This window comes from Sander lucioperca, chromosome 12 (assembly GCF_008315115.2).
Source record: "Sander lucioperca isolate FBNREF2018 chromosome 12, SLUC_FBN_1.2, whole genome shotgun sequence".
In the NCBI taxonomy this organism is placed as follows: Eukaryota; Metazoa; Chordata; class Actinopteri; order Perciformes; family Percidae; genus Sander; species Sander lucioperca.
Window position 1 is genome coordinate 21,355,048 of NC_050184.1, and position 27,302 is coordinate 21,382,349.

Here is a 27,302-nt window from a genome sequence, read left to right on the forward strand (position 1 = left end):
AGGTGCCCAAATTCTGTCATATGAAGGGCCAAAATGTATCTGGATGGAAGGCCACGGGCCAAAAATAAATGTCGATGTTGAAGAATACCGTAATTCTTGCCATTCTGCAGAGATAAAACGTAGGTATGTAATTTAAATGGGAAGTTTACCAGCACTGTGCATTACATTGCCGTTAAACTCAGATTACGTACTTTTTAACTGCACAAAATGTATGTTTCGTAGTCATTACTTTTAAAATAAGAGGAGAATAAGCATGAGCACGTCAAATACATGGTGGGCCAAAACAAAGAGAGCACGGGCCAAACTTGGCCCACGGGCCCCAAATTGGGCAGCTAGAGTGCCGGTCAGGCCGCATTTCTCTTTTCGAGCCCGACCCGACTCATACTAATGACACATGTACGTTTGTTTGTGTGGAAGCTTTTATCAAGCAGCTGTAGGAAGGCATTCAGAAATGTCAACAGATGAGGTCATCACCTCACACGGGGGAACAAGCGCACGTTAATCAGCTGTTGTCAGTTTAAAATGTTCAACGTGTTAACCTTTCCTGATGGCTTCGCTTCCGACCGTGGTCAGAAAACCAGGAGAGACTCGTTACCTCCAGGGCCGACGTTATAAAATGAATAACGTCGGGGTTAAAATCCCGTTTCTGGAGAGCAGATGAATGAACTTGGCTTTCAGTCTGGAGTTTATCTCGGACACCTCACACACACACACACACACACACACACACACACACACACACACACACACACACACACACACTGTGTACAAAACTTAAACTTATTCCACCAGCTCTGCTCCGGTCGCATCTACACGTCTGCTTCCTCTTTCTCTATCTCTCTTCTGCCCACTTTATACACACACACACACACACACACACACACACACACACACAGACACACAGACACACAGACACACACGCACTGAGCTCTCTTAAAGGAGCCGCAGCACCATTTTACAACAAATGCCTTATCGTGCTGATTAGGGTTGGGTACCGAAACCCGGTTCCACTATTGATCCGGTTCCTACGCAAACGGTAGTATTCGGACCGGATTAGAACGCAAATTTCGGTTCCTCATTTCGGTTCCGAATGAAATATTTTCCCTCTGTCGCTCCGGACAGCGGCAGACTCTTTTTTTCTTTCTCCCTTTTCTGCCGAGTGGCGCCCGAGCGCTCGGCGGTGTGAAGCGCGTGTCCTCGCTATTCTCGGACATGCCCTCTACTATCACTGCTGATAGACGGCTTTTTGTACACGCTCTGAAACGGACGTAAAGATATCACACTCTCTCTGTAGTCTACCGTTAGCAAGCTATCGTAAATGTAGGCTACTTTTAAAATGGCATATTTTCCCTCTGGGCTCACCAAAACGGACGTAAAGGCATATTAACCATTCACTGCACGTGATCGCTAGTCAACATATTACGCTCTGCTAGTCTATCCTTCAGGACCAGACCCTGTAGCCTGGTGGTGGGGGAGGCGGGACAGCCTCCCCAAACTGTCTGCCTTTTTAAACTCCTCCCTGTGTGTCCAGGCCTCTGGGACACCACCTGAGAGAGGTTTCTCCTGTGCAGGACATGCCATAAGTCAGGAGAGGTGTAGTATCTCGCCAGAGAAGCAAATATTGTCATTTTTCTGCAAAAGAACTGCTAAAGTTTGAAGCTGGTTGGCATACCAACTCAACAACATGTATTTTGTTGTTACTTGTCAATAGTGTAACTGTTATTTGTTAAATAATTGTAGTTATGTGTTAGGTGACTTAGGTTTACTTATTATATATTTAAGTACTTTAAAACTTTAATATATTGTTAAATTTAAATAATTTAAATTTTTTTAATTTAATTTTAAATTTAAAAAAAACTCCATAAAAGAGCCTTTCTTTGATGTCATTTTTCAGTTTTTCAAGAATCGGTTTAGGAACCGGTTAGGAATCGGAATCGTAAAAATTCAAACGGTACCCAACCCTAGTGCTGATGTGACCGAGCCCGACCCGAACCCCACAATAATTTCTAAATATCTGTCTGAACCCGGCCCGTCTGGTACCGTTGGGACCCGTCTGGTACCGTCGGGACCCGTCTGGTCCCGTCGGGACCCGTTGGGACCCGTTGGGACCCGTCGGGACCCGTCGGGACCAGTCGGGACCAGTCGGGACCCGTCGGGCTCGGTTCGGGTATCCATGCCTTACTACATAATAAGCTGTTTTAAATTTAAAATGTTCAGTGCCTAACGGTAGAGATCCATTTGTCCGACACGACTGAAGCGTGGTGTCGCGACGTCATACATCCATGGTTGATGCTCCACGCCCCTGACCGGCAGCTGATTGGACGAACGCCTGACGTGGGTTTGGCTTCTCCAGAATTTCAACAGACTGTCATGGCGGCTCGTTGAGAATACGATCTCGTATTTTACGAAAATAGTTCACCGAAACGTGTTTCTGAAAACATTTTAAGAGAGAAATAGGCCGTGCAGGTGCTGAATCTGTCTTCATTTCAGATCAACAAAGGTCAGTTTAAAAGATTTTCATCAGATTTTGAGAGACTCTAGTCACGCTCATCCGCTCGCCGTTTCCAGGTGAGTCCCGCCTGCCCTGTCTCTGACTGAGCATGTCAGGTCGGCCAAAATGAAGGCCGACGGCTCCTCCTCCTCTACTTCTACTGGATAGTCGCGTTCAACGGATTCATTTGCGTGAAGATGGGCATTGGCCAGCTTCTTGACGCGCAACATTTTCTCAAATGCAGCGCCGCCTTCCCAGAATGCTTTGCGTGCACGTTGAAGTCGCTTGACGTCACCCATAGGAATAGAGGGGAGCGCGGCGCCACAGAAGCGTCGCACGGCCGGGTGGATCTGCACCGTTATCGCGCTGATGTGACTGAGCCCGACCCGAACCCCAACATCATTTCTAAATATGTGTCCCGACGGGCTCGGTTCGGGTATCCATCCTCTAGTACTTTCATTGAATTTGGGTGTTTTATTCAATTTTATAGCATTTGGAGAAAAAAAAATGCTAAAAGAACGTTGAAAAGAGTGACAAAAATGTCAGAAATACAACAAAAAAACATCAATAAAGCGCAGGAAAAATGTGACCAAAACATCGGTAAGAAGTGACAAAAAAACTTATTAAAAACTTTGGGGAAAAGCGACAGAAGTGTCGAAAAAGACGACCACAACGTTGGAAAAAAAAAAGTAAAATTTTGACCCAGAAAATAAAAAGTTGCACGGTCGACGGGTAGACAACACGACGGTTAATAAGAACTGGAAACAGCGTACGAGGCAGAGCCCCGTTAATTCCTACTCAGGGCTGGGTATCCTTAAAAATGTTTCGATACCAGTATACCAATACCACGACTTTTCTATCGGTCGCTGAACAATAGGGATAGACCGATTTATCTGGGCTGTTTTTGGGCAGTTTGCAGATTTTCTGTATCTGCGTTGTATTTGCCTGATAACCGATAAAGTGAATGAATTAAAAAGTGGTCTACTCTGGCTCGGCTACAGCTCTGTCTGTCCCTCTGCTTCGGTTTGACTCACCACTGAGTCTGACTTCATGTTTCTTTCAACCAAATTGCCCAAAAATAACACGGATGGTTCACTGCAGTGCTCTTTGCAAGTACAATTAAAATGTTTAACAAAACGTCAAAGAATGTTGACTAAAATGACAAAAAGAGTGACAAAAGCGCCAAAAAACATTGTAAAAAAACGACTAAAGGCCTCGAAAGCCTCGAAAAACAGCAGAATAAAGCTTTGAAAAAAGCCTCAGACAACAAGGCACTGACAAAATTTAAAGTGCTCATATTATGCTCATTTTCAGGTTCATAATTGTAATTTGAGATTGTATCAGAATAGGTTTAATTTTCTAAAAACACCATATTTTTGTTGTACTGCACATTGCTGCAGCTCCTCTTTTCACCCTGTGTTCAGGTCTCTGTTTTAGCTACAGAGTGAGACCTCTCACTGCTGGAACATCTTTGTTGGCAGTCGCACATGCTCAGTAGCTAGGTAAGATCACATGATCAGTAGCTAGGTAAGATCACATGCTCAGTAGCTAGGTAAGATCACATGATCAGTAGCTAGGTAAGATCACATGATCAGTAGCTAGGTAAGATCACATGCTCAGTAGCTAGGTAAGATCACATGCTCAGTAGCTAGGTAAGATCACATGATCAGTAGCTAGGTAAGATCACATGATCAGTAGCTAGGTAAGGATCATAGATATATACCCTAGATGTCGCCTTGACTACAGCAGTTCATTGGAACGAATGCGTCAGTAGAGCCGCCATCTTGGAACAGGGGAGCCCCTCCTCTTTAATGCATCAGCGTCAATGTAGGCAAAGGTCTAACGGAAATAAAATCGTCATGAATGCGATTTTCTAGTTTTTTTGGTTCGTTCCAACGGTCAGACATGTATTTATCATTGAGTCCAGAGAAAATTTAAGGTTTTGATATTAAGATAATCTACTTCTTTTTCAAGATATAATGCATAGTGCTAGTAGGCCTAAGTTTATTAGTCACATTCTTCCACTTGAGTAAACTTAGAATGAACTATCGCTACTTACCTTAGCCTACTGCATGCAAAATGGCTACAATGGTGTGACTATACATGTTGATTTAAACATTTAAATTGTATTGGTTTATTAAATATGATACACAAAGCAATTTGCAGGTGGAAGCAAATCACAAATCTGAGAGGAACATAATGTGAAAGTTAGATAGTTGAGGTGCCAAAGACAGTTTCATCTTTTCTTTATTCCTGTCCCGCAATACTTTTGCCACATCAAATAAGTATTTACTAAAGTAGTAAATACATCTTAAATAGCTAAACAGTTGACATTTTCACAAATTCCAGTGTCCTTCCACACCAAAGGCCTGTTCCCGGTTCTTTGTTGTTAACCGTTTGTTTTTTCGCGTCACGTCGTAGCTCATCAGATACAATCGGGGTAAACAGCCAGAACCAGTATGTTTGGATACACTTGTTCAGGTGGACGTTTTAACTTAAGACTCATCTCCGTTAGCCAAGAATGCTGACTGAAGTTAGCGTAGCATGCTAGCTGGGAATAGACGGAGACTGAACTTGGCCACACAGCGCCAGTCGGAGAAACTATTAAATAGAGACCAAAACAACTGTCCACATTTCCAACATCTTACGATCATATTACATTGTTATAAATACATTCTGTTCATTGTCGGTTTTCCTAACTGGGTTTTCCTAAACGGGTAACTAGCTAGCTAACTAGCACGGATTAGCTGCGGTCGTTAACCTAGGACTGAAACAAACCAACTTAACCAGAAATATAATTTAGTAACATTCAATATCATGAAACACATTCTTACTTGTGAAATGTTATCCCTTGCTGTCTGGTTTTTAGATTTCGTTCGTGTGAACATCCATACGCAGCACAAAGGTCCGGCATCATCCATGAATCTGAAGTACAGGCGGAGATAGCAGCGTTACCTAGCTACAGTACTTCCTATGACAAGACCTCTGTTCCAAGATGGCGGCGGTTTTGACGCATGCTCAGAACCCCAAGGCGACATCTAGGGTATATATCTATGGGTAAGGACTACATGAGCTAGCTAGCTGTTTCTCCAACTTCAGTAGTACAAGGCAGGATTAGCCGGGAGACTTCTTCTAAACGAGGGCGCACTTCCAACTTTGCGTAGAATACCTGCAGAACAGGGACATGGAAGTAGTTCTATACAATTTATTTTGTAGATTAGGGTGAACTAGTGTGTGTTGTAGCAGTGGTTTGCCATTGAGAGCATGCTACGGTTAGCCCCCTCGTCTCGGCTAGTGACGTAGAAAGCCGTGCCGATTTTGACCAGCTCACCCGGAGACTGAAGGCAGGACACATTCAGAAACCGTATCTCACTCTAAACAGCATGGATGGATTTTTTTCAAAGTTTGTATGTGTGTGGAAGCACCAGAGACACAAAATAACTCCCCAAATCCCAGAAAAAGTGATTTTGTTTTTTTTTCATAATATGGGCACTTTAAAAAGCGACAAAAACGTTAAAAAAAACCCGTCAAAAATGTTGAAAAAAAGCATTGAAAAATGTATTTTTTGACCCAGGAGGACAACACAAGGGTTAAAATCGCAATAATATAGTGATTATGAGGCCTCTGGTGATTCACACCCCTACGTTTTTCCGATATAAAAAGCCCACGGATTAAAAAAATTCTGAATAAAAAGAGTCATGACCGTAATTTAATATTATAGAGCGCAAAGAAAACCAGCAAATATATCCACATTTGAGAAGTCAGAAGCAGTGAATGTGTGTGGCCCGTCCCCCCCCCCCCACAGTCTTCAATATAATTACTGTTGCCTGTAGCTGTGGTAGTTTTGGGTCAGATCCCAGTGTGAGGTGACTCATACTGGGATCAAAAGCAGCGAGGGGCTCAGTAAACATCTCTGTGGAAGTAATCCATATAAACAAACTCTACCTTTTGTTGTAGACGTGCCCGGAGGAGTGAGATAACCTGCTGCATCCATTCACTCCCTGGGCTCCAAACCGTTCCCTCATCACTCCCTTTTCATGTCTATAAAGCACATCACAGCTGCCGAGACTGACGTGAAAGCTGCCATCAGGGCGGCATGATGTGAGACAGACGTGTGATATGTGATAACGTTGTTAAATATGGCGATGTAAGAAAGTGTTCTCAGTTTCTGCTGCTTTCAGTATCCTGCTAAAATACAACAAACTGCTGGTTGGATTTAAAACAAATGAAATTGAAGTTTGTGTGTGTGTGTGTGTGTGTGGGGGGGGTGGGGGGGTTCTGTGTGTGTCTGTGTGTGTGTGTGTGTCTTTGTCTTTCTGTGTGTGTGTGTGTGTGTGTTTTTGTGTATTTGTGTCTGTGTGTGTTTCTGTGTATTTTTGTGTATATGTCTGTGTGTGTTTCTGTGTTTGTGTGTGTGTTTTTGTGTGTGTGTGTGTGTGTGTGTTTCTGTGTTTGTTTGTGTGTGTGTGTGTGTGTGTGTGTGTGTGTGTTTCTGTGTATTTGTGTGTGTGTATCTGTGTGTGTTTCTGTTTGTTTGTGTGTGTGTGTGTTTCTGTGTATTTGTGTGTCTTTGTGTGTGTGTTTGTGTGTGTGTGTGTGTGTGTGTGTTTGTGTTTGTTTGTGTGTGTGTGTGTGTGTGTGTGTGTGTCTGTCTGTGTATTTATGTGTGTGTGTGTGTGTGTTTCTGTGTATTTGTGTGTATGTGTCTGTGTGTGTTTCTGTTTGTTTGTGTGTGTGTTTCTGTGTATTTGTGTGTGTGTGTTTCTGTGTATTTGTGTGTGTGTGTGTGTGTGTGTGTTTCTGTGTATTTGTGTGTGTGTGTGTGTGTTTCTGTGTATTTGTGTGTCTTTGTGTGTGTGTTTCTGTGTATTTGTGTGTCTTTGTGTGTGTGTTTCTGTGTATTTGTGTGTGTGTGTGTGTGTGTGTGTGTGAGTTTCTTTGAACATTGAATTGAACATAAAAGCAGGGTTTGACATGTTAAACTTCATGTTGGGCGAGTTGATTGGCCAGTGGCTATGGTGTGAGGTTTATTAGATGTTCGTTGAAGCATTGGATGAGATAATGTAGTATTATGTTTCTATGTAGGTTAACTGTATGTTTATCAGTCCTTCCAGAAAAATGTGGACTGTTTTTGTGATTGTTTTGGGCAAAAATCCTTGATTATGCGGCACGTTTTCTTAAAAAATGCGATGGAATCTGCGGGATATTTATGCAATTTAATGCGATGAAATTGCGGGAACTTGCCAAAACTGCGGTTCCATCGTGGCTTCATCGCGGGGTTTGCAGCTTTTCGATGACGTTCACGTCGCGTAATTACGTCACTTCATAACGTTCCCATGGCAACAGGGGAAAACGGCTGCTCTTGTGTGAAGTAAACGCAACATTTTTCAACTTTCTGCTAAGATATATGGGACTTTTTTGCAACGACAATGCGGGGATTATGAAATCATGCAAGCCCCGCATATTTCACGCGGAAATCGGCAATTTATGCGGCGAAAGTGCGGCGTATTTGAAAAAATGCGACCCCCCGCATAAATATGCAGACTTTGGCTGATTATGCGTTGAATTATGCGATCGCATAATCGCGTTTTTCTGGAGGGACTGGGTTATTGTGTGTTTGTGCGCGACGTGTCGCCATTTCGTTTCTCTCGAATGCCCAAGATGAATTTCTCCTATAGGAGACAATAAAGGCTTATCTTATGCATCATTTGTTATTTTTGGTTGAAAGAAGCCCGTACTTCTGATGTCTTTTAATTTTTGATAGGACAGCTGAGAGAGAGAGAGAGAGAGAGAGAGAGAGAGAGAGAGAGAGAGAGAGAGAGAGAGAGAGAGAGAGAGAGAGAGAGAGAGAGAGAGAGAGAGAGAGAGAGAGAGAGAGAGAGAGAGAGAGAGAGAGAGAGAGAGAGAGAGACCGACCTCTGCGTCGAGGCATAAGCCTCTCAGTATATGTGCGCCTGCTCTACCCACTGAGCCAACCCGGCCACAAAGTGCAAATATTTAATCAGCGTTCATATTCAGATTGAAGCCACATGTGGTAACATTACTGAGTCATCCTGAGAATAGAGATGTGTTGAAGTGCCTTTGAGCAGGGCAGCAGCAGGGTCAAACACCAGCCTCTTCACATCTCTCTCTCTCTCTCTCTCTCTCTCTCTCTCTGTGTTTACACCTCTCTCTCTCGCCCGTCATCCTTCTCCCTTGGTTACCATTGATGAAAGGTCGCTCACCATAGCGATGGTTTCCAGGGTGTTTGATAGGTCAGTTGTGTAACAGGTCAGCCAATGGTAATGAGGCTCATGTGCATCTCTCACGTGTCTGTGTGTGTGTGTGTCTGTGCGTGTGCCTCGCGCCACTTGAGACTACTTGATCGCACATTTTCCTCATTGTGCAGCCCTACTTTAGTCATTGTTCTAGTATTTCTTTATTCATGTTGGACCAGTCCAATATGAGCGTCAGTTGAAATAATCCTTGTGTTGTTAGAAAACTTGTTTAATTTGTTATGAATCTATTTTGATGCCTTTTCCCATAACTTTTTGTAATTTTACATATGTTTAAAAATATCTAAATTAATATCGCAATATCACATTTTGTCTACATCATGCCATCCTGCTGAATATGTAAACTCTCTGGTTCTGTGGCAATTTCTGAGTCTCAAAGTCGGCAAATCTGCCAAATTCTGCTTTGAGTGTCTCATAATAGCAGTCTGTAAAACAGTTTCCCGTCCTTTTGGTTTGGCTCACACCTAGGCGGGCCAAAATCTATTGTGAACGTTGATTGATATGCGGGCCGGATCAGAATTTGCGAGGGGCCGGATTTGGCCCACGGGCCTCGAGTTTGACACATGTGGTTTACATTAACTCTTGTGTTGTCTTCCTGTCGACCGTGCAATTCTTTTGTTTTTCTGGGTCAACATTATTTTTCGAAACTTGTGTTGCTTTAACCCCGATGTTTTTGTCACTTTTTCTGATGTTTTTGTGAATTTATTTCTGTGCTTTTTTGACATTTTTGTGGGTTTTTTCCCCCACGTTGTCGAAGCTTTTGCGGGACATTTCTGTCACTTTTTTCAACGTTCTTTCATACTTTTTCTTTTTTTTTTTGGAATGCTATAAAATAGGGCTGTCCTCGACTAAAGAAATTCTTAGTCGACTAACACTTATATGATTTTGTCGATTAATCGATTACTTGATGTAATCGACAGAGCTGTGCTCTTTGAGAGGTGGTTAAGACTAGAAAAGCACAACATAAATGTAGTTAATGAACCATCTGTAAAACTGAGTTTCTCCACAATTAATCCTGCAAAAGCACCACTTTAAATCTTGTGCTTACCAGAAATGTGCTCATAAGTTTCTTGGAAATGAGTAATTAAGCATGAATAAGCATAAAAAATGACTCATCAACTAAAGAAATCTTAGTCGACTAAGACCAAAACGACCGATTAGTCGACTAATCGACTAAGAGGAGGCAGCCCTACTATAAAATTTAATAAAGCATCCAAATTTAAAGAAAGTAGTGGGCTGATCATTTATTTTACTTGTGATGAGCGTTGTGTGGAACAATCCGTGTTATTTTTCTGAAAATTTGGTTGAAAGAAACCCACTTTTCTGATGAAGATTTTTTTTTTTTTTTAAATTGGTCAAATTTGACCCGATGACAACATAAGGGTTAAGAACTGTCTGTCTGTCTGTCTGCCTGTCTTCCCCCCCACAGCCATGGACCCGTCCATCACGCTGTGGCAGTTCCTGCTCCACCTGCTGGACGACCAGCGGCAGCGTCACCTGATCTCGTGGACCGGCGAGGACGGAGAGTTCAAGCTGCTGGACGCCGAGGAAGTGGCCCGTCTGTGGGGGCTCCGCAAGAACAAACACAACATGAACTACGACAAACTGAGCCGAGCGCTCAGATACTACTACGACAAGGTACTACTACTGTAATACTGCTACAGCTGCAAAGATGAATCCATTAGCTGTCAACTATTACATTATTCCCCAACTATTTTGAAAATCGTTTCACCCTCGTGTCGTCTTCCCGTCGACCACGCAGCTTTTTGTCATTCTGGGTCAACGTGAAAACCTTATTTTTCTCCAATGTTTTGGTCGTCTTTTTCGACACTATTGTGGCTTTTTTAAAGCTTTTTTTCCCCAAGTTTTTTTAAGCTTTTTCCAATGCCTTTGGGGGTACTTTCCATAAGATCATCTCTCAATGCAAATCCAACCAGCTATTAGGCTAACTGACATAAAACCATGTTAATCTCTAAGTATGGTGAAGGGTATGTGATGATGTGGGGGTATGATGAAGGGTATGTGATGATGTGGGGGTATGGTGAAGGGTATTTGATGATGTGGGGTATGGTGAAGGGTATGTGATGATGTGGGGGTATGGTGAAGGGTATGTGATGATGTGGGGGTATGGTGAAGGGTATGTGATGATGTGGGGGCCAAGGGAACTTTATCAGGATGCATAGTATCCTGGATCCATGAAATAACTGGCCTTTCAAAATAAAAGTCTGCCTGCCTCTATGGGAATTTAACATAGGGGTGTACTGACTTATGCCCCCTGTATTTTAAGGAAGAACATTTATTTATTTACGATACATTATTCATTCACAAAGAAAATTGGTGTCCTTAAAGGTTGGATTTTTCCTCATTTTTTAATTAAGGCATTAAGATCAATTTCCAAAAGATGATTTTTTTTATTCCTCTTTTTAGTCAACTTTAGCATGGGTGTCCTAATTTGTTCACATGACTGTATCATACAATAGAAAGAATGAACATATAAACCAGTAAAATCAGAAAAGGTTACAAAGAAACAGAAGAATGAAATTGTCAAGACATAGAAAACGCCACGCTCACGCCACGCTCGCGCCACGCTCGCGCCACGCTCGCGCCACGCTCGCCCCACGCTCACGCCATGCAGCCAGTGTGTAGCCGGCCTTAGTCAGCGTTTTTGGACATTGGTGCAGTCTCGTCATTGTCTCGTCTTAGTCATGGCGAACATATTTAGTCTCGTCTGATGAAATGGACACTAGTCCGGTGTCGCCAGTTTCATTGATTATAGTGGAAGCGTGTTGTTGGAACTTCTGCGCCGCATACGTTACGCGTGCAATGTAGCCGCCCCGTAAGAAACTCGCACAACATTCTGTTAAAACTACGACATTATAGTACTCTTAGGTAGTAGAAGTAACTGTATTTTTATGGTCTCACCTCCAAGTCAGTGCATTGTCTTCCAGCCCTTTATTAATTCTTTATTTCTTTATTGGTGTCTTCTTTCAGAACATCATAAAGAAGGTGAGCGGCCAGAAGTTTGTCTATAAGTTCGTCAGTCAGCCCGACCCCTCTCTGCCTGAGGGGCTACGCAACGGAGAGGAGGGCCAGAGGAGGGACAACGCCGACCCAAACAGCCAATCAAAAGGCCCCGGGGGCGGGGCTTCTACCTGTCCGTCAAAGAGCTTACCCCAGGTACACTCTGACTTTCTCTTTCTTCTTTCTGTGTAGGTCTTCTGCAGGATACAGACACATATTTTGATATTATGAACTGACTGATTTCTCCCCAGCGCTCGTCACCCAGCGGCTCCCAGAAAAGCTCCCGTAACGACTACATGAAGTCCGGCCTCTACTCCACCTTCACCATCCAATCGCTGCAGGCCTCGCCCAACCCACGGCCAATCAAAACGGAGCTGCTGATACAACAAGACGCCGCCTTGTTGGTCGATCACACACCCAGAGAGGTGAGAGTGTGTGTGTGCAGTGTCTGGGGGAGCGGCCCGTCTCCCCCCAAAATGCCCCCAAACTGCATAACATAATAAAATCTATGACACACTGGTATCGGATCGGTACTCGGTATCGGCCGATACGCAAGTTCAGGTATCGGAATCGGTATCTGGAAGGTAAAAAATGGTATTGGGCCATCTCTAGCGCTCTACATTAATCTCCTCGTTACACAGCTACTTACTAAAGAAATCTGTATTTTCACACAAAAGGTTGATTTTAAAAATGGATTTTATTGATTTTAAAAATGGTCCTCAAGAGTCTGTGATCAGAAATGCGTCTGTAATTGACCAACCAGAATCGAGTATTCACCAAAGCCGTGTAATAAGCAAGTTGAATGTGATGGTGTGTTTGTTGTCATGAGTAGAGATGCACCGATAGACCGGCCGGTGACCAGAATTGGCCGGTTTTCACGTGCTCGGCCATGACCGGCGACCGGCAGGTCAGTCTGACATATGGTGATTTCATGCCGGTCAACGCTACAATTAACTGACAACATAAGTTATACCAGTTACAGTTCTCAAGGACGCACGCACACACGGACGCCACAGCACGGACGCCACAGCACGGACGCCACAGCACGGACGCCACAGCACGGACGCCACAGCACAGCCTCTTTCTCCTTTCTCTCAACTTCTCCGCCGTGTGTGGCGCGTACCCGCTCGCGGTGTGAAGCGTGTGTCGGCGCTATTCTCCCACATGTAGGAACCTGGTGAATTAACCTGCAACATGTCAGCTGTTTGGGAATTCTTCAGCGTGTGTGCAGAAGATAACAAGTTTGCAATATGCAACATCTGCAAGGAGAAAGTAGGGCGTGGAGGGACGACACCAAAAACCTAAATCACATTTCTTTAGTTGATATTGGATGTGAAAAGAAGGAAATGGTTCTAACATTGCTCTTTAGATGTGTGTTAATGTCCCACACCAGGAGTAATTTATATAGTTCTATTTTATAGTGATCCATTATCTGTTCAACACATGTTCTATTAAAGAAAAGATAGAAAATAAATATTTGTGTGTGCTGTAAAGTGGTTAGAAAAAATTAAATCGGAATCGGCTAAAATCGGTATCGGCTGGCCTAACTCAAAGAAAATCGGGAATCGGCCTAAAAAGTTGAAATCAGTGCATCTCTAGTCATGAGGTTGTTGCCCAAAATTATGCAATCTCGTGAACCGCTTAAGCTAGTTTTCAAGTCTTAGCGGGATGCTTTCTGTACGAACGTTTCCACTTGTAGTTATATTAAGAATTGCCTCATTTTAACTTAAAGGTACACTTTGTAGTGTTTTAAGTATTTTTAAGCGAAAATCAATGTCTTCATTCATAAATATGTCCTCATTGGTGTAAAATGACCTCAGCCAATGATCTGACTTCTCGTAAGCGAAGGATTTCTTATCTGTATTTACATTGGACGGGCAAGTCCAAGGAGGCTTCCATGTCGTTCCTCGAATTTTGAAAAACTCTAACTGTACGTCCACACCGCCGCCGACTTGAGCTGCAAAGAAGCTCTGGCCGCCCGGTCAAGGACGCTGGTCAGAAAGTCCGGGGAAGCTGTTTGAGGCTTTGGCCGCTCTGACGTAGCAGCATTCTATGTTCATCATGGAAAAAGATCAAGCAGCCACTGCACGGCCAATACACTGACACTAGAAACCTTTTATAAATGACATATATAATGACAGAATGTGTATTGGTTGTTGGTCGCAGCGGTGTCTGTTAGCAGTGACAGCAGCGACAGATTTTCCGCTCCTTGCAGCTGAGAGAAACAGCTTCCATTGAAAATGAATGACTTCCTGTATCTTTAGAAGATCAAGTCGGCGGCGGTGTGGACGTACAGTAATGGCTGAGAGGGACATAGAGCACTAGCCGACCTGTCTAGCTAATCCACAACGCGTTTTCGTTCAGAGCCAGCGTCACGGGACTGAAACCAGCTGAAACGGAGAAGGAGATCAGTGAGAGGAGCTTGTCACTGCCCTTTAGTTCATAATGGAGGATCAGACTAACGCCGAGCCACGGGAGAAGGAATCCTTATCGCCAAAAAAGTGAAAATTGGAAGACATGTTGTCATAGCTTCTTGGTACATAACGGCTACCGTAGTTGCAACACACATTTGAAAAAGCGAGCTAGAGAGCACTATTAGTTTGAAGGCAAAATACAATTTCACCGCTAGATGGGAGACATTCCTACACAGAGACCTTTAACTTTTAAATACTCTATGAAATGACCTCCTCCATCCTGATGGTTTTTTCCCATTTTTTTCCCCTATCTTGTTTTCCCCTCTCCTCCTCCTCTTCTCTCCTCCTCCTCCTCCTCCTCCTCCTCCTCCTCTCTTCCTCCTCCTCCTCTTCTCTTCCTCATCCTCCTCCTCCTCTTCCTCTTCTCTCCTCCTCCTCTTCTCTCCTCCTCCTCCTTCTCTCTTCCTCCTCCTCTTCTCTCCTCTGCCTCTTCCACCTCCTCCTCCTCCTCCTCTTCCTCTTCTCTCTTCCTCCACCTCCTCTTCCTCCTCCTCTTCTCTCCTCCTCCTCCTCTTCTCTCCTCCTCCTCCTCCTCCTCCTCCTCCTCCTCTTCTCTCTTCCTCCTCCTCCTCTTCTCTCCTCCTCTTCCTCCTCCTCTCTCCTCCTCCTCCTCCTCTTCTCTCCTCCTCCTCTCCTCCTCCTCTCTCCTCCACCTCTTCTCTTCTCCTCCTCCTGCTCCTCCTCTTCTCTCCTCCTCCTCCTTCTCTCCTCTTCCTCCTCTTCCTCCTCCTCTTCTCTCCTCCTCCTCCTCCTCCTCTTCTCTCCTCCTCCTCCTCCTCTTCCTCCTCCTCTCTCCTCCTCTCCTCCTCCTCCTCCTCCTCTTCTCTCCTCCTCCTCTCTCCTCCTCTCCTCCTCCTCTCTCCTCCACCTCTTCTCTCCTCCTCCTCCTGCTCCTCCTCTTCTCTCCTCCTCCTCTCCTCCTCCTCCTCCTCCTCTCCTCCTGCTCCTCCTCTTCTCTCCTCCTCCTCCTCCACCTCTTCTCTCCTCCTCCTCCTCCTCCTCCTCTACCTCTTCTCTCCTCCTCCTCCTCCTCCTCCTCCTCTCCTCCTGCTGCTCCTCCTCTCTCCTCCACCTCTTCTCTCCTCCTCCACCTCCTCCTCCTCCTCTTGTCTCCTCCTCCTCCTCCTCTCCTCTCTCCTCCACCTCTTCTCTCCTCCTCCTCCTCCTCCTGCTCCTCCTCTTCTCTCCTCCTTCTCTCCTCCTCCTCCTCCTCTTCCTCCTCCTCTCTCCTCCTCTCCTCCTCCTCCTCCTCCTCTTCTCTCCTCCTCCTCTCTCCTCCTCTCCTCCTCCTCTCTCCTCCACCTCTTCTCTCCTCCTCCTCCTGCTCCTCCTCTTCTCTCCTCCTCCTCTCCTCCTCCTCCTCCTCCTCTTCTCTCCTCCTCCTCCTCCTCCTCTCCTCCTGCTCCTCCTCTTCTCTCCTCCTCCTCCTCCACCTCTTCTCTCCTCCTCCTCCTCCTCCTCTACCTCTTCTCTCCTCCTCCTCCTCCTCCTCCTCCTCTCCTCCTGCTGCTCCTTCTCTCTCCTCCACCTCTTCTCTCCTTCTCTCCTCCACCTCCTCCTCTCCTCCTCCTCCACCTCTTCTCTCCTCCTCCACCTCCTCCTCCTCCTCTTGTCTCCTCCTCCTCTCCTCTCTCCTCCACCTCTTCTCTCCTCCTCCTCCTTCTCTCCTCTTCCTCCTCCTCCTCCTCCTCCTCCTCCTCTCTCCTCCTCTTCTCTCCTCCTCCTCTCCTCCTCCTCCTCCTCTCTCCTCCTCTTCTCTCCTCCTCCTCTCTCCTCCTCTTCTCTCCTCCTCCTCTCTCCTCCTCTTCTCTCCTCCTCTCCTCCTCCTCTCTCCTCCTCTTCTCTCCTCCTGCTGCTCCTCCTCTCTCCTCCACCTCTTCTCTCCTCCTCTTCTCTCCTTCTCTCCTCCACCTCCTCCACCTCCTCCTCTCCTCCTCCTCCACCTCCTCCTCTTCCTCCTCCTCTCTCCTCCTCTCCTCCTCCTCCCCCTCCTCCTCCTCCTCTCTCCTCCTCTCCTCCTCCTCTCTCCTCCACCTCTTCTCTCCTCCTCCTCCTGCTCCTCCTCTTCTCTCCTCCTCCTCTCTCCTCCTCCTCTTCTCTCCTCCTCCCCTCTCCTCCTCTCCTCCTCCTCTCTCCTCCTCCTCTTCTCTCCTCCTCCTCTCTCCTCCTCTCCTCCTCCTCTCTCCTCCACCTCTTCTCTCCTCCTCCTCCTGCTCCTCCTCTTCTCTCCTCCTCCTCTCTCCTCCTCTCCTCCTCCTCTCTCCTCCACCTCTTCTCTCCTCCTCCTCCTCCTCCTCCTCTTCTCTCCTCCTCCTCTCTCCTCCTCTCCTCCTCCTCTCTCCTCCACCTCTTCTCTCCTCCTCCTCTCCTCCTCCTCCTCCTCCTCTTCTCTCCTCCTCCTCTCTCCTCCTCCTCCTCTCCTCCTGCTCCTCCTCTTCTCTCCTCCTCCTCCTCCACCTCTTCTCTCCTCCTCCTCTCTCCTCCTCCTCCTCCTCCTCTCCTCCTGCTCCTCCTCTTCTCTCCTCCTCCTCCTCCACCTCTTCTCTCCTCCTCCTCCTCCTCCTCTACCTCTTCTCTCCTCCTCCTCCTCCTCCTCCTCTCCTCCTGCTGCTCCTCCTCTCTCCTCCACCTCTTCTCTCCTCCTCCTCCACCTCTTCTCTCCTCCTCCACCTCCTCCTCCTCCTCTTGTCTCCTCCTCCTCCTCCTCTCCTCTCTCCTCCACCTCTTCTCTCCTCCTCCTCCTTCTCTCCTCTTCCTCCTCCTCCTCCTCCTCCTCCTCCTCTCTCCTCCTCTTCTCTCCTCCTCCTCTCTCCTCCTCTTCTCTCCTCCTCCTCCTCCTCTTCTCTCCTCCTCTCCTCCTCCTCTCTCCTCCTCTTCTCTCCTCCTCCTCCTCCTCCTCTCCTCCTGCTCCTCCTCTTCTCTCCTCCTCCTCCTCCTCTCTCCTCCACCTCTTCTCTCCTCCTCCTCCTCCTCTCTCCTCTACCTCTTCTCTCCTCCTCCTCCTCTCCTCCTGCTGCTCCTCCTCTCTCCTCCACCTCTTCTCTCCTCCTCTTCTCTCCTTCTCTCCTCCACCTCCTCCTCTCCTCCTCCTCCACCTCCTCCTCCTCCTCCTCCTCCTCAGGTCTGTGTATTATCAGACTCTACCTCCTCTCCGTCAGTAGGTGGAGCTGTTGACTCAGCTCTGCAGGTGATCGTCACTCAGCCGTCTCCCTGCCCGACTCCGGCTCTCAGCCCTCAGATACCGGTCAGCGCCCCCAGCCAATCACAGGTCAGTGTCGGGGCCCCGCCCCCCTGCTTGGCCACTTTATTATTTTTACACTTTTTTTGTAGCATTGAACCCACAGTATCACGGTTCATACGTTTTGAAAAAAACTGGAAAAGTTATGGAATTTAAAAAATGCAAATTCCAGGCCTGGAAGGTTTTGGAAACATAAAAAGACCCAGAAAGTTTTGGAAAAGTCATGGAATTTTTTTTTTTTAACACAGCATAACAATATGTGATTAATACATTTTAATTTATTATTTTTTTTTTTTATGTTTTTGATATTTTTTTTATCAAGTTTCTGAAGCTTTTTCTGACTTTTTTGTCACTTTTTCTGATGTCTATGTTGATTTATTTGAAGTTTTTCTTGTTTTTGAAGCATTTTATCACTTTTTTCAACCTTCTATGAAAAAACAATTTCAAATGCTATAAAATCTAATAAAATACCCAAATTATTTGAAAGTAGTGAACTGATCATTTATTTTACACTAAAGAACGTTGTATGGAACCATCCACATAATTAGTTTTGGACAACTTTTTGAAAGAAACCCACATTTTTGAGACTTTTTTGAAAATGGGTCAAATTTGACCCGAGGACAACGGCAGGGTTAATCAGTCAAACTTGTGTGATGTCAGCTTGTTAAATGTGAATATTGTTCTAGTGTCTTCTCTCCTCTGGGACAGTAATCTGAATGTCAAAACAAGACCTTTGAGGATGTCATTTTGGGCTTTTTGGGAAACACTGATCCACATTTTTCACCATTTTTTTTGACATTTTAGAGACACTGTTCATACGTTTTGAAAAAACCTGGAAAAGTTATGGAATTTGAAAAATGCAAATTCCAGGCCTGGGAAGGTTTTGGAAACATAAAAAGACCCAGAAAGTTTTGGAATGAATGAAGGAATACATAGTCATGGAAATTTGCCAAAAAGACATGAAAAAGTCATGGAAAAGTCATGAAAAAGTCATGAAAAAGTCATGAAAAGGTTAGGAAAAGAAATGGAAAAGTCATGAAAAAGTCAAGAAAAAGTCATGGAAAAGTCATGAAAAAGTCAAGAAAAAGTCATGAAAAAGTCAGGGAAAAGTCATGGAAAAGTCATGAAAAAGTCATGAAAAAGTCATGAAAAGGTTAGGAAAAGAAATGGAAAAGTCATGAAAAAGTCAAGAAAAAGTCATGGAAAAGTCAAGAAAAAGTCATGAAAAAGTCAAGAAAAAGTCATGAAAAAGTCAGGGAAAAGTCATGGAAAAGTCATGAAAAAGTCATGAAAAAGTCATGAAAAGGTTAGGAAAAGAAATGGAAAAGTCATGAAAAAGTCAAGAAAAAGTCATGGAAAAGTCATGGAAAAGTCAAGAAAAAGTCATGAAAAAGTCAAGAAAAAGTCATGAAAAAGTCAGGGAAAAGTCATGGAAAAGTCATGGAAAAGTCAAGAAAAAGTCATGGAAAAGTCATGAAAAAGTCATGGAAAAGTCAAGAAAAAGTCATGGAAAAGTCAAGAAAAAGTCATGGAAAAGTCATGAAAAAGTCATGGAAAAGTCATGGAAAAAGTCATGGAAAAGTCATGAAAAAGTCATGGAAAAGTCATGAAAAGGTTAGGAAAAGAAATGGAAAAGTCATGAAAAAGTCATGGAAAAGTCATGGAAAAGTCAGGAAAAAGTCATGGAAAAGTCATGGAAAAGTCATGGAAAAGTCAGGAAAAAGTCATGGAAAAGTCATGAAAAGAAATGGAAAAGTCAGGAAAAGGTCTGGAAAAGTCATGAAAAAGTCATGGACAAGTATTGGTTAAAATGTGTATGAACCCTGCAGTATGTAAAGATATGTCAGGTAATTATACTGTATTAAACCGTTGCCACCATTCATTTTCTCTTATTTTCCCCAGACTTCTCTGAGCGACCCTCCCCAGATTTATCTCACCAGCGTGGGGGATCCGTCCTCCCTCATCCCCCTGGGTCCCGTCGGGGGCTCTATGAGTCCCGTGCCCCCCCCCACCCACGTATCGATGCAGCACGAGGACTACGGGGGGGTCACCAACCCGGCCAGCTTCCCCCCTCACCCCCACGCCGCTCCTCAGCCGACTCCGCCCGTCTTCGTCATCATCAACCCTCCGCCTGCGCATCAGCAGCAGGTTGCCATGGCGACGGCGGCAGCAGCAGCAGCTCCCCCCGCCTCCCGTCCTCCCCCTCCCCCCATCGTCATCAAGGAGGAGAACCTGCCGTCGTCGGAGGAGGAGCTGCTGAAGATGGTGTCTCTGGAGGAGAAACGGGTGGAGGAGGTAGAGCTGTACTCAACTTTTAGGGCTGCGACGATATGCTTCGGCCGACGATTCGATTCCTGCACGATTAGGATTGGGTATCGTTTCTGAAACCGGTGCTAAAGGGATTCTTTTAACCCTCATGTTGTCTTAGTTTACATCAGAAAGTACGGGACGTGGAAATAAGCACCGGAAATGTAAAAAAAGATAAATAAATAAAATAAAACGTGGGGAAAAGCAACAACGGGCGCCCAGTGGCCATTTCTAGCCACTGGGCGCCCGGATAGCTCAGCTGGTAGAGCAGGCGCCCATATATAGAGGTTTACTCCTTGACGCAGCGGGCCGCGGGTTCGACTCCGACCTTTTCATTTCTTCAGCTGTCCTGTCAATACAGGCCTAAAAATGCCCAAAAAATTATCTTAAAATAAACTCGCATTGGTGCATCCCTAATTGTGATTAGATGATTATGCAGGGCTCTAGAGTGCGACCATTTTGGTAAAGGTGCGACTAAGATTTTTCCTAGGTCGTACCGGTGCACCTAACGTCCTCGCATCTGCTGCCTCTCCACGAACAAAGCGATGTCGTTTATATCGATATGGTTTAATGTTGCGTTACGTGACCCATTTCTTTTGTAAAGCCGTGCCTGTGTTTGGATCTCTCTCCGTCCCCATTCACTCACACACTGCACCCCTGCAGCAGTACGGACTGGCGGCGCTGTGTCTGTCTGCCACAGCGCCGCCGGTCCAAACTGCTGCCATTTGTCTACAGTTGTAATTGTTATTAACACAGCTGTATATTAAGTATGAGAGGGAAACCTGTATTGGTACCAGTGTTTCCGCTGGTAACTCTCTGTTATTGCGGCCGCCACGGCGAAAAACACATTAGAAGTTATTAAATGCAACTAACTTCAGCTGGTTGAGTAATAGCGTGTGAGATGGAGCCTGCTGGACCTGGGCAAGAGATGTGACCCACGGCCAGAATATCATAGTTAATAAAAATGCAGCGCAGTGATGATACAGACATTTCATACACAAGAGATGTAACGCCGCTGACCTGCCAAAGAGCATTCGACCCGTGCTGGACCCATTCATAATGAGTCAGCCGTCACTCTGTGAGGAGCATACGCTTCAGTCCATCGCACTCCCCGGCCTTTGTTTTGATAGGAAAGCTGAAGACATGAAAGGGGAGAGAGAGACGGGGGGGGAAAGACACGCAGGAGAGGGCCGCAGGTCGGAGTCAAACCTCTATATATACCAACTGAGCTATCCGGGCGTCCTCTCTCTCTTTTAATCAGTCTGTTATTGTTGTTGAAAACAAGTGAAGGAGCTTTCTCTTTCTCAGAGATATATATATATATATATATATATATATATATATATATATATATATATATATATATATATATATATATATATATTTATTTTTTTATTTTTTTTTTTATTTTTTTTTTCATATATCCTGCTATTTATTTCAGATAACTTTCTGAATGTGTTGCAGATGTATATTTTCAGACTGGTAAAGGAAACCCTATTACTTTATTTACTACTACTACTTTTATTTTAATCACAATCTTTATTTTTAATAAAAGAGCTTGTGAAAAGTGGCTTTGACTTAAAACTGAACATTTAGCCCACTTGGTAAAAAAATACAGAGCTATATATCGTGTATCCCCATTCAGCGTTAACTGCGACGCGAGGAAAAATTTGGGTGCACCTCAATTTTGTGCTGGTGCACCTAAATAAAAAAGTTAGGCGCACCAGTGCAACCAAGGCAACAAGTTAGTCTGGAGCCCTGTTATGAAATACTTGGGACTATGAGGAGGTGAACTCTTACACAGCGGCAGAGAGGAGGTTGAGACTGATGACTCGTGACGTCCCTCTGCTCTTCCTTTCCCAGGTCCCTCAGCTGATCTCGGGGGAACCGGAGCCCCCCCTCACCATCGTGGAAAGCCCGCCCCCTCCCTGCATGGAGCCCGGGGTCGGAGGTCAGCAGCCTGCAGGGGAGAGCGAGGACACGCTAACAGGTAACGGGAAAGTGGCTGGGATGTGGTAGACTTTTCTAGATCGGTTGTTTCCACGGGTTAAAGTGGGCCGGAACAATCCAGAATGGCGGTCCCTTCGCACCTTCCACTAATAAGTAAACTAATCTAATTGGCAGTTTCATATACTGAACAAAATTACAAACGCAACACTTTTGTTTTTGCCCCCATTTTTCATGAGCTGAACTCAAAGATCTAAGACTTTTTCTACGTACACAAAAGGCTTATTTCTCTCAAATATTGTTCACAAATCTGTCTAAATCTGTGTTAGTGAGCCGAGATAATCATCCACCTCACAGGTGTGGCATCTCAAGATGCTGATTAGACAGCAGGATTATTGCACAGGTGTGACTTAGGCTGGACACAATAAAAGGCCACTCTAAAATGTGCAGTTTTACTGTTTTCAGATGTCTGTAAAAACAGCAGGCATATCTGTTAAAGTCCTATCTGTTAGTCAGTTGAACAGGTAAAGATTTAGGGATGCACCAAATCCAGATTTTTGGGGTTTTGGCCGAATCCTGAATCCCCTGGTTGAGATTCTGCTGAATCCTCGTCCCATCCTCAGTCCATGAACACAGTAAACTCATTAATGAAGTAAACAGTGACTGTCCTTCCTTTGCCGTACCTGAAGTTGCTGCATTCTGGCTGCTGTCTGTAGATTCCTTCATGCACAACTCGTATTCTTCCGGATGTTTCATACCAGATGTTGTAACAGCGGTGATGTTGTGTATAGTTTAGGGTCCTCGCCACCACCAGACTAATCAGCGTTGTAAATTGAACATGTAGCTGGACTTGAATGGTCTTCTTTTGACTGAAAGTACTGACAAACTACACTTTTTCTGCTCACCAGTTCCATTTCCACTTCCTCACAGCCTGCTGCATTGAACGCTCCACCTATGTAAACACCTTCCTGTAATCAACGGCGCCGTCATTACGTCGACCAGCGTAGCGCGCGGAGTGCAAGCGTAGGGTTCGGTTCACTGGGAAAAAATTCTAAGGTTTGTAAGAAACCCAACCCCGTCAAAAAGCCCAATATTCAGCCGAATCTGAATCCTGGATTTGGTGCATCTCTGTAAAGATCACGTTGTCGGTAGCCTACCGGCAAAGATCCTAAAGAGAGCGCATTTCAAACATCGGCAATGCTATGAAGCGGTCCTCACTTCCTGTCTCCTAAAGGGGCGTGGCCTCGTTTGAACGTTGTTGTGGATGAATGAAAAGTCATATTTGAATAACGTTAGATATTTACACAGCTAAAAGACATATTGAGCATTACCTAGATTAGTTTTGTTAGGGCGTTCACCAACGTTAGCTGACGTTAGCATCTCTGTGTTGCCAGATCTCGCGAGAGTTCGGTCCTGAGACAGAAACACATCTCAAACAAAGTGAATTTTCTCCTGATGTGTCCGTCTGAAAAATGCCATTTTAGTGTCAGAATGTTCTGGAGATGCGTGGCTTGTAAGAAATGTTACTACGGGGAAAAAGGATCGCTCATAATCTGTGTTCACGTTCACTTCTCCCGTTGGAATCACTACAGTCAGACCTGCCGCTAGTCTCCTACTTTAGAGCGCTGCTTACTGTGCTCCATGGCTGCAGCACAACAAGCGCCTGGACCTAAAAGCTTCCGCGTGTTAAATTTGGAACCGATGATTGGATTTGAAACCACATTTTCCAAACAGTTCCAATAAAGAAACAATTCCACTGGAATCGTAATTTTTATAACGATTCCAAATAGGAACCGGTTCTCGATGCCCAGTTCTACGTATGACCTATACTGCAGCCAGCCACTGGGGGGCGATCCAGATGTTTTGGCTTCACGTATACAGGCTATGCATCATCCCCTGAGTTCGGATTAGAGGGTGACAATTTTTCGGGACTCCCGCGGGTCACGTGATTCCCGCGGGAGAGAGAAAATTAACGGGAGCGAGCGGGAGCGGGACGGAGCCAGAGATTAAATTAAAAAATGCACCCAAAGATTGTGAGGAATTTCGTTTTAGAAAAGAGAACCACTTACAACTCACACACACACACACACACACACACACACACACACACACACACACACACACATACACACACACACACACACACACACACACACACACACACACACACACACACACACACACACACACACACACACACACACACACACACACACACACACACACGGGATTTGGGAGTCTTTCTCTTGGGATTTTGCAGTACAGGATTTTTTTGGGGGGGGAGTCCCGTGATCGGGACGTGACGGGAGTATATTCGTGGGCTCGGGATGGGATGGGAGCGACAATTGATTCCAGTGTCACCCTCTAGTTCGGATCAGTTCTGCTCTCTGAACTCCAGTTCTTGTGTCTCTCTGTCAGATCCCTCGGTGCCTCCGGTGACCTCCTCCTCAGCGGGGACGACGGACGCTGTTCCTCCCAAACCAAAGAAGCCGCGGGGCCTGGAGCTGCCCTCCTCCCCCTCCCTCCCCCCCGGCCTCTCTCTGGATAAGGTCTGCAGCCTGCAATAACGATAACGGAGTTATTAACCTGTCTGTAATAAGCCTGTGACATCATATCCTGTTTTTCCTCTGCAGGTGAATGCAGCTGTTAACAGTTTATTGGCTCCTGGTTCAGCGACCAACTCGCTCACCCAGACTGTCATCACCTCCCACGCTCTGGTAAACAGTGTGTGTGTGTGTGTCTGTCTGTCTGTGTGTCTTTGTCTGTATGTGTGTCTATGTCTGTGTGTGTGTGTGTGTGTGTGTGTGTGTGTGTGTGTGTGTGTGTGTGTCAAAAAGAAGATCATTGCAGTGTTTTTGATTCATTGGTTCTGATCAGTTGTGTGTCTGTCTGTCCAGACTCCGGTCCTGCTGACTCCGAGTCCTCTTCCCTCCACCATCCACTTCTGGAGCACACTGAGTCCCATCGCTCCTCGCTCCCCGGCCAAACTCTCCTTCCAGGTAATACACCGAGCCCACTGTGCATGGCCCTGATCATTGCAGCCAGCTGTAAAAAGCTGTAATATACGATACAATACAACTTGACTTGTGATTGGTTTAAAGGAACACGCCGACTTATCGGGACTTTGTCTTATTCCCCGTATCCCCCAGAGTTAGATAAGTCCATACATACCCTTCTCATCTCCGTGGGTGTTGTAACTCTGTCTGACGGCTCCACCGGTAGCCTAGCTTAGCATAGATCTTTCAGGTAACCGGTTCCATCTAGCCTACTGCTCCCAATAAGTGACAAAATAACACCAACATGTTCCTATTTACATGTTGTGATTTGTAGAGTCACAGCGTGTACAAATAACAAGGTCACATGACACACAGCCATCTTCTAACCGTATACATACTGGGAACTATATTCTCAGAAGGCTTGCTGCAAAAGCATATCACTCCGCCCAAGTAGCAGAAGTAGCAGAGCTTCTGTTCCATTAACAGTCTGATTGTTTCCCAGAAAATGAAAACCGGCGGCTGATTGGACGAACGCGTCACGTGGTTCTTTTTTCTCCAGAAATTCACAGCCAGACTGTCATGGCGGCTCGTTGAGAATACGATCTCATATTGGACTAAAATAGTTCACCGAAACGTGTTTCTGAAAACGTTTTAAGAGAGAAATAGGCCGTGCAGTTGCTGAATCTGTCTTCACTTCAGATCAACAAAGGTCAGTTTAAAAGATTTTCATCAGATTTTGAGCGGCTCATCCGCTCCCCATTTCCAGGTGAGTCCCGACTGTCCTGTCTCTGACTGAACATGTCAGGTCGGCCCAAATGAAGGCCGACGGCTCCTCGGACGGACGACGGCACGAAACACACCGAACAGACTCGAGTCACCGACCTCGCCAGACTGTCCGACGGCCGATTATCGGCTCTGTGTGTAGCTGCCTTAAGTTGTGTTTCTGCTACATAAACAGAAAAGAGTGAAATTAAAATATTCTTCTTTCTCTCTGCCCCTCTGTAGTTTCCCACAAACGGCAGTAACCAGATCCACATCCCGGCTCTGAGCGTGGACGGCCTCTCCACCCCTGTGGTTCTCTCCCCCGGCCCCCAGAAACCCTGAGCCCCCACTGCCCGCCTCACACAGCTCCTCACCGTGCACGGTACTCGCCTGCACCCTGAAAGGGTCTGGAAAACTGGCTCTGAATCTGGACCAATTCTGAAACTCTCCACTCCAACCAGGAACCACGTTAGTTAGACTGGTAAGACCGGCGAGATTTGATGGTTTGTGGGGGACCTTTTCACAGCGGAGAGAGGGTCATCGTCCCAGTTTGGTGAACGCCGGAGCCTCCGAACTCCTCCGCTGATGTAACATTTTAAAGGGTGCAGGGAGCGGGTGGATGTCTGGGCTTCATCCTCCTTTAACCCTTCCCCTCGTTTCTTTCAGAGGTTTTTTGTAGCGGGCGCTCGAACACACCGTGACGTTGTGGGGAAAACGGGACGCTTCTCTTGACTCGAACGCGTCCTGAGAAGCCGACAGCCGAAAAACAGAAATCACGTCTGAAGACAGACGAGGTGGAAGGATTTCTTTTTCTTTTTTTCTTGTACTGGGGCTGCAACTACCGACGAAACTCGAGGATACGTTTTGAAACGGACGCCCTGTAAACGACAGAGATTCAGTCGGTGATGAGATACTGTACGTCGGAGAAAACTGGAATTTTTACTGGAGGAAACATTTAATATCGATCGACTTACCTGGCGGCCGCTGACACGGTGTTTCCTGTCAGCTGGTCAGACATTTTTAAACAAACTGACGAGGTTTTCGATCGGAAAAGTTTGACCTGATTCTTAATATTCAGGAGGAAACTTTTGGGATCTTCTTTTCGGGGCTTTTTGCTCTTTATTGTGTGTGTGTGTGTGTGTGTGTGTGTTTTTTTTTTTTTTTAAGTGGTTATTTATTTCTGTATCCTGTTTTGAAATCTCTCTCTGCAGATTCTTTAAAATGCCGTGTCATCGTGGCTCCTGATTGGACGAGGGGCGAGCTTGATTCGATGACTCCCAGAGCCAGCTTCATTTTATAAGCTCACTTCTGCTGGATTCCTTCAGACTTTTTTTTAGGGCCATTTAAGGTTTTTTTTTTTTTTTTTGCTTCGCTCTTATTGGCCACGCCTTTCTCTCCACTTATGCATGGCCTGTTATTGGACTGAACTCCTTAGCGTTATTTTTGAACGGACCAATCACAAGAGGAGCGACGATAATGACGATGGACCTGGGCTGCAGGCGCTCAGATTTTACAAAGCCAAGTTATTTCTCCGTAAAAAGTCTCTTTGTGACAGATTGTATATTTTCTAAAGGCGTCTTTGAAGCTCCTCGAGACCGAGGAGAGAAACCTGTCCGAGGTTTTCTTCATTAGCCACATTCCTTCGGCTTTAAAGCGTTGATAGAGGTGTTTGCTTTGTTGATAAATAACTGCTATATCATTTTGATGTCAGCGTTCATTCCAGACGTGCAGCAGGTCTCGTCGAGCTGCTTTAAACGATGAATGTTTTGTTCCTGAAAGCCGCGGACTCGC

At 45.6% G+C, this 27,302-nt stretch overlaps 1 protein-coding gene and 1 long non-coding RNA gene across 2 annotated transcripts in view; one reads left to right on the top strand and one right to left on the bottom strand.

The window, feature by feature from the left end:
• Nucleotides 1-26,591, top strand: part of elk1 (ETS transcription factor ELK1) — a 33,642-nt gene extending 7,051 nt beyond the window's left edge. The window contains exons 2-11 of the mRNA XM_031293127.2: nt 10,196-10,404; nt 11,758-11,943; nt 12,039-12,212; nt 17,383-17,529; nt 19,402-19,794; nt 21,670-21,796; nt 24,172-24,302; nt 24,387-24,470; nt 24,651-24,752; nt 25,755-26,591. Of these exons, the coding sequence (XP_031148987.1) occupies nt 10,196-10,404; nt 11,758-11,943; nt 12,039-12,212; nt 17,383-17,529; nt 19,402-19,794; nt 21,670-21,796; nt 24,172-24,302; nt 24,387-24,470; nt 24,651-24,752; nt 25,755-25,853 (1,652 nt within the window). The 3' untranslated portion in view covers nt 25,854-26,591. The remainder of the gene's footprint in view (nt 1-10,195; nt 10,405-11,757; nt 11,944-12,038; nt 12,213-17,382; nt 17,530-19,401; nt 19,795-21,669; nt 21,797-24,171; nt 24,303-24,386; nt 24,471-24,650; nt 24,753-25,754) is intronic.
• Nucleotides 1,498-26,979, bottom strand: LOC116045473. Its single transcript, XR_004103928.1, has 4 exons — nt 26,898-26,979; nt 22,177-22,188; nt 3,104-3,110; nt 1,498-1,512 (listed from the first exon to the last, which is right to left on the bottom strand). It is a non-coding gene; the product is annotated as an uncharacterized LOC116045473 (long non-coding RNA).
• Nucleotides 26,980-27,302: the final 323 nt, after the last annotated feature.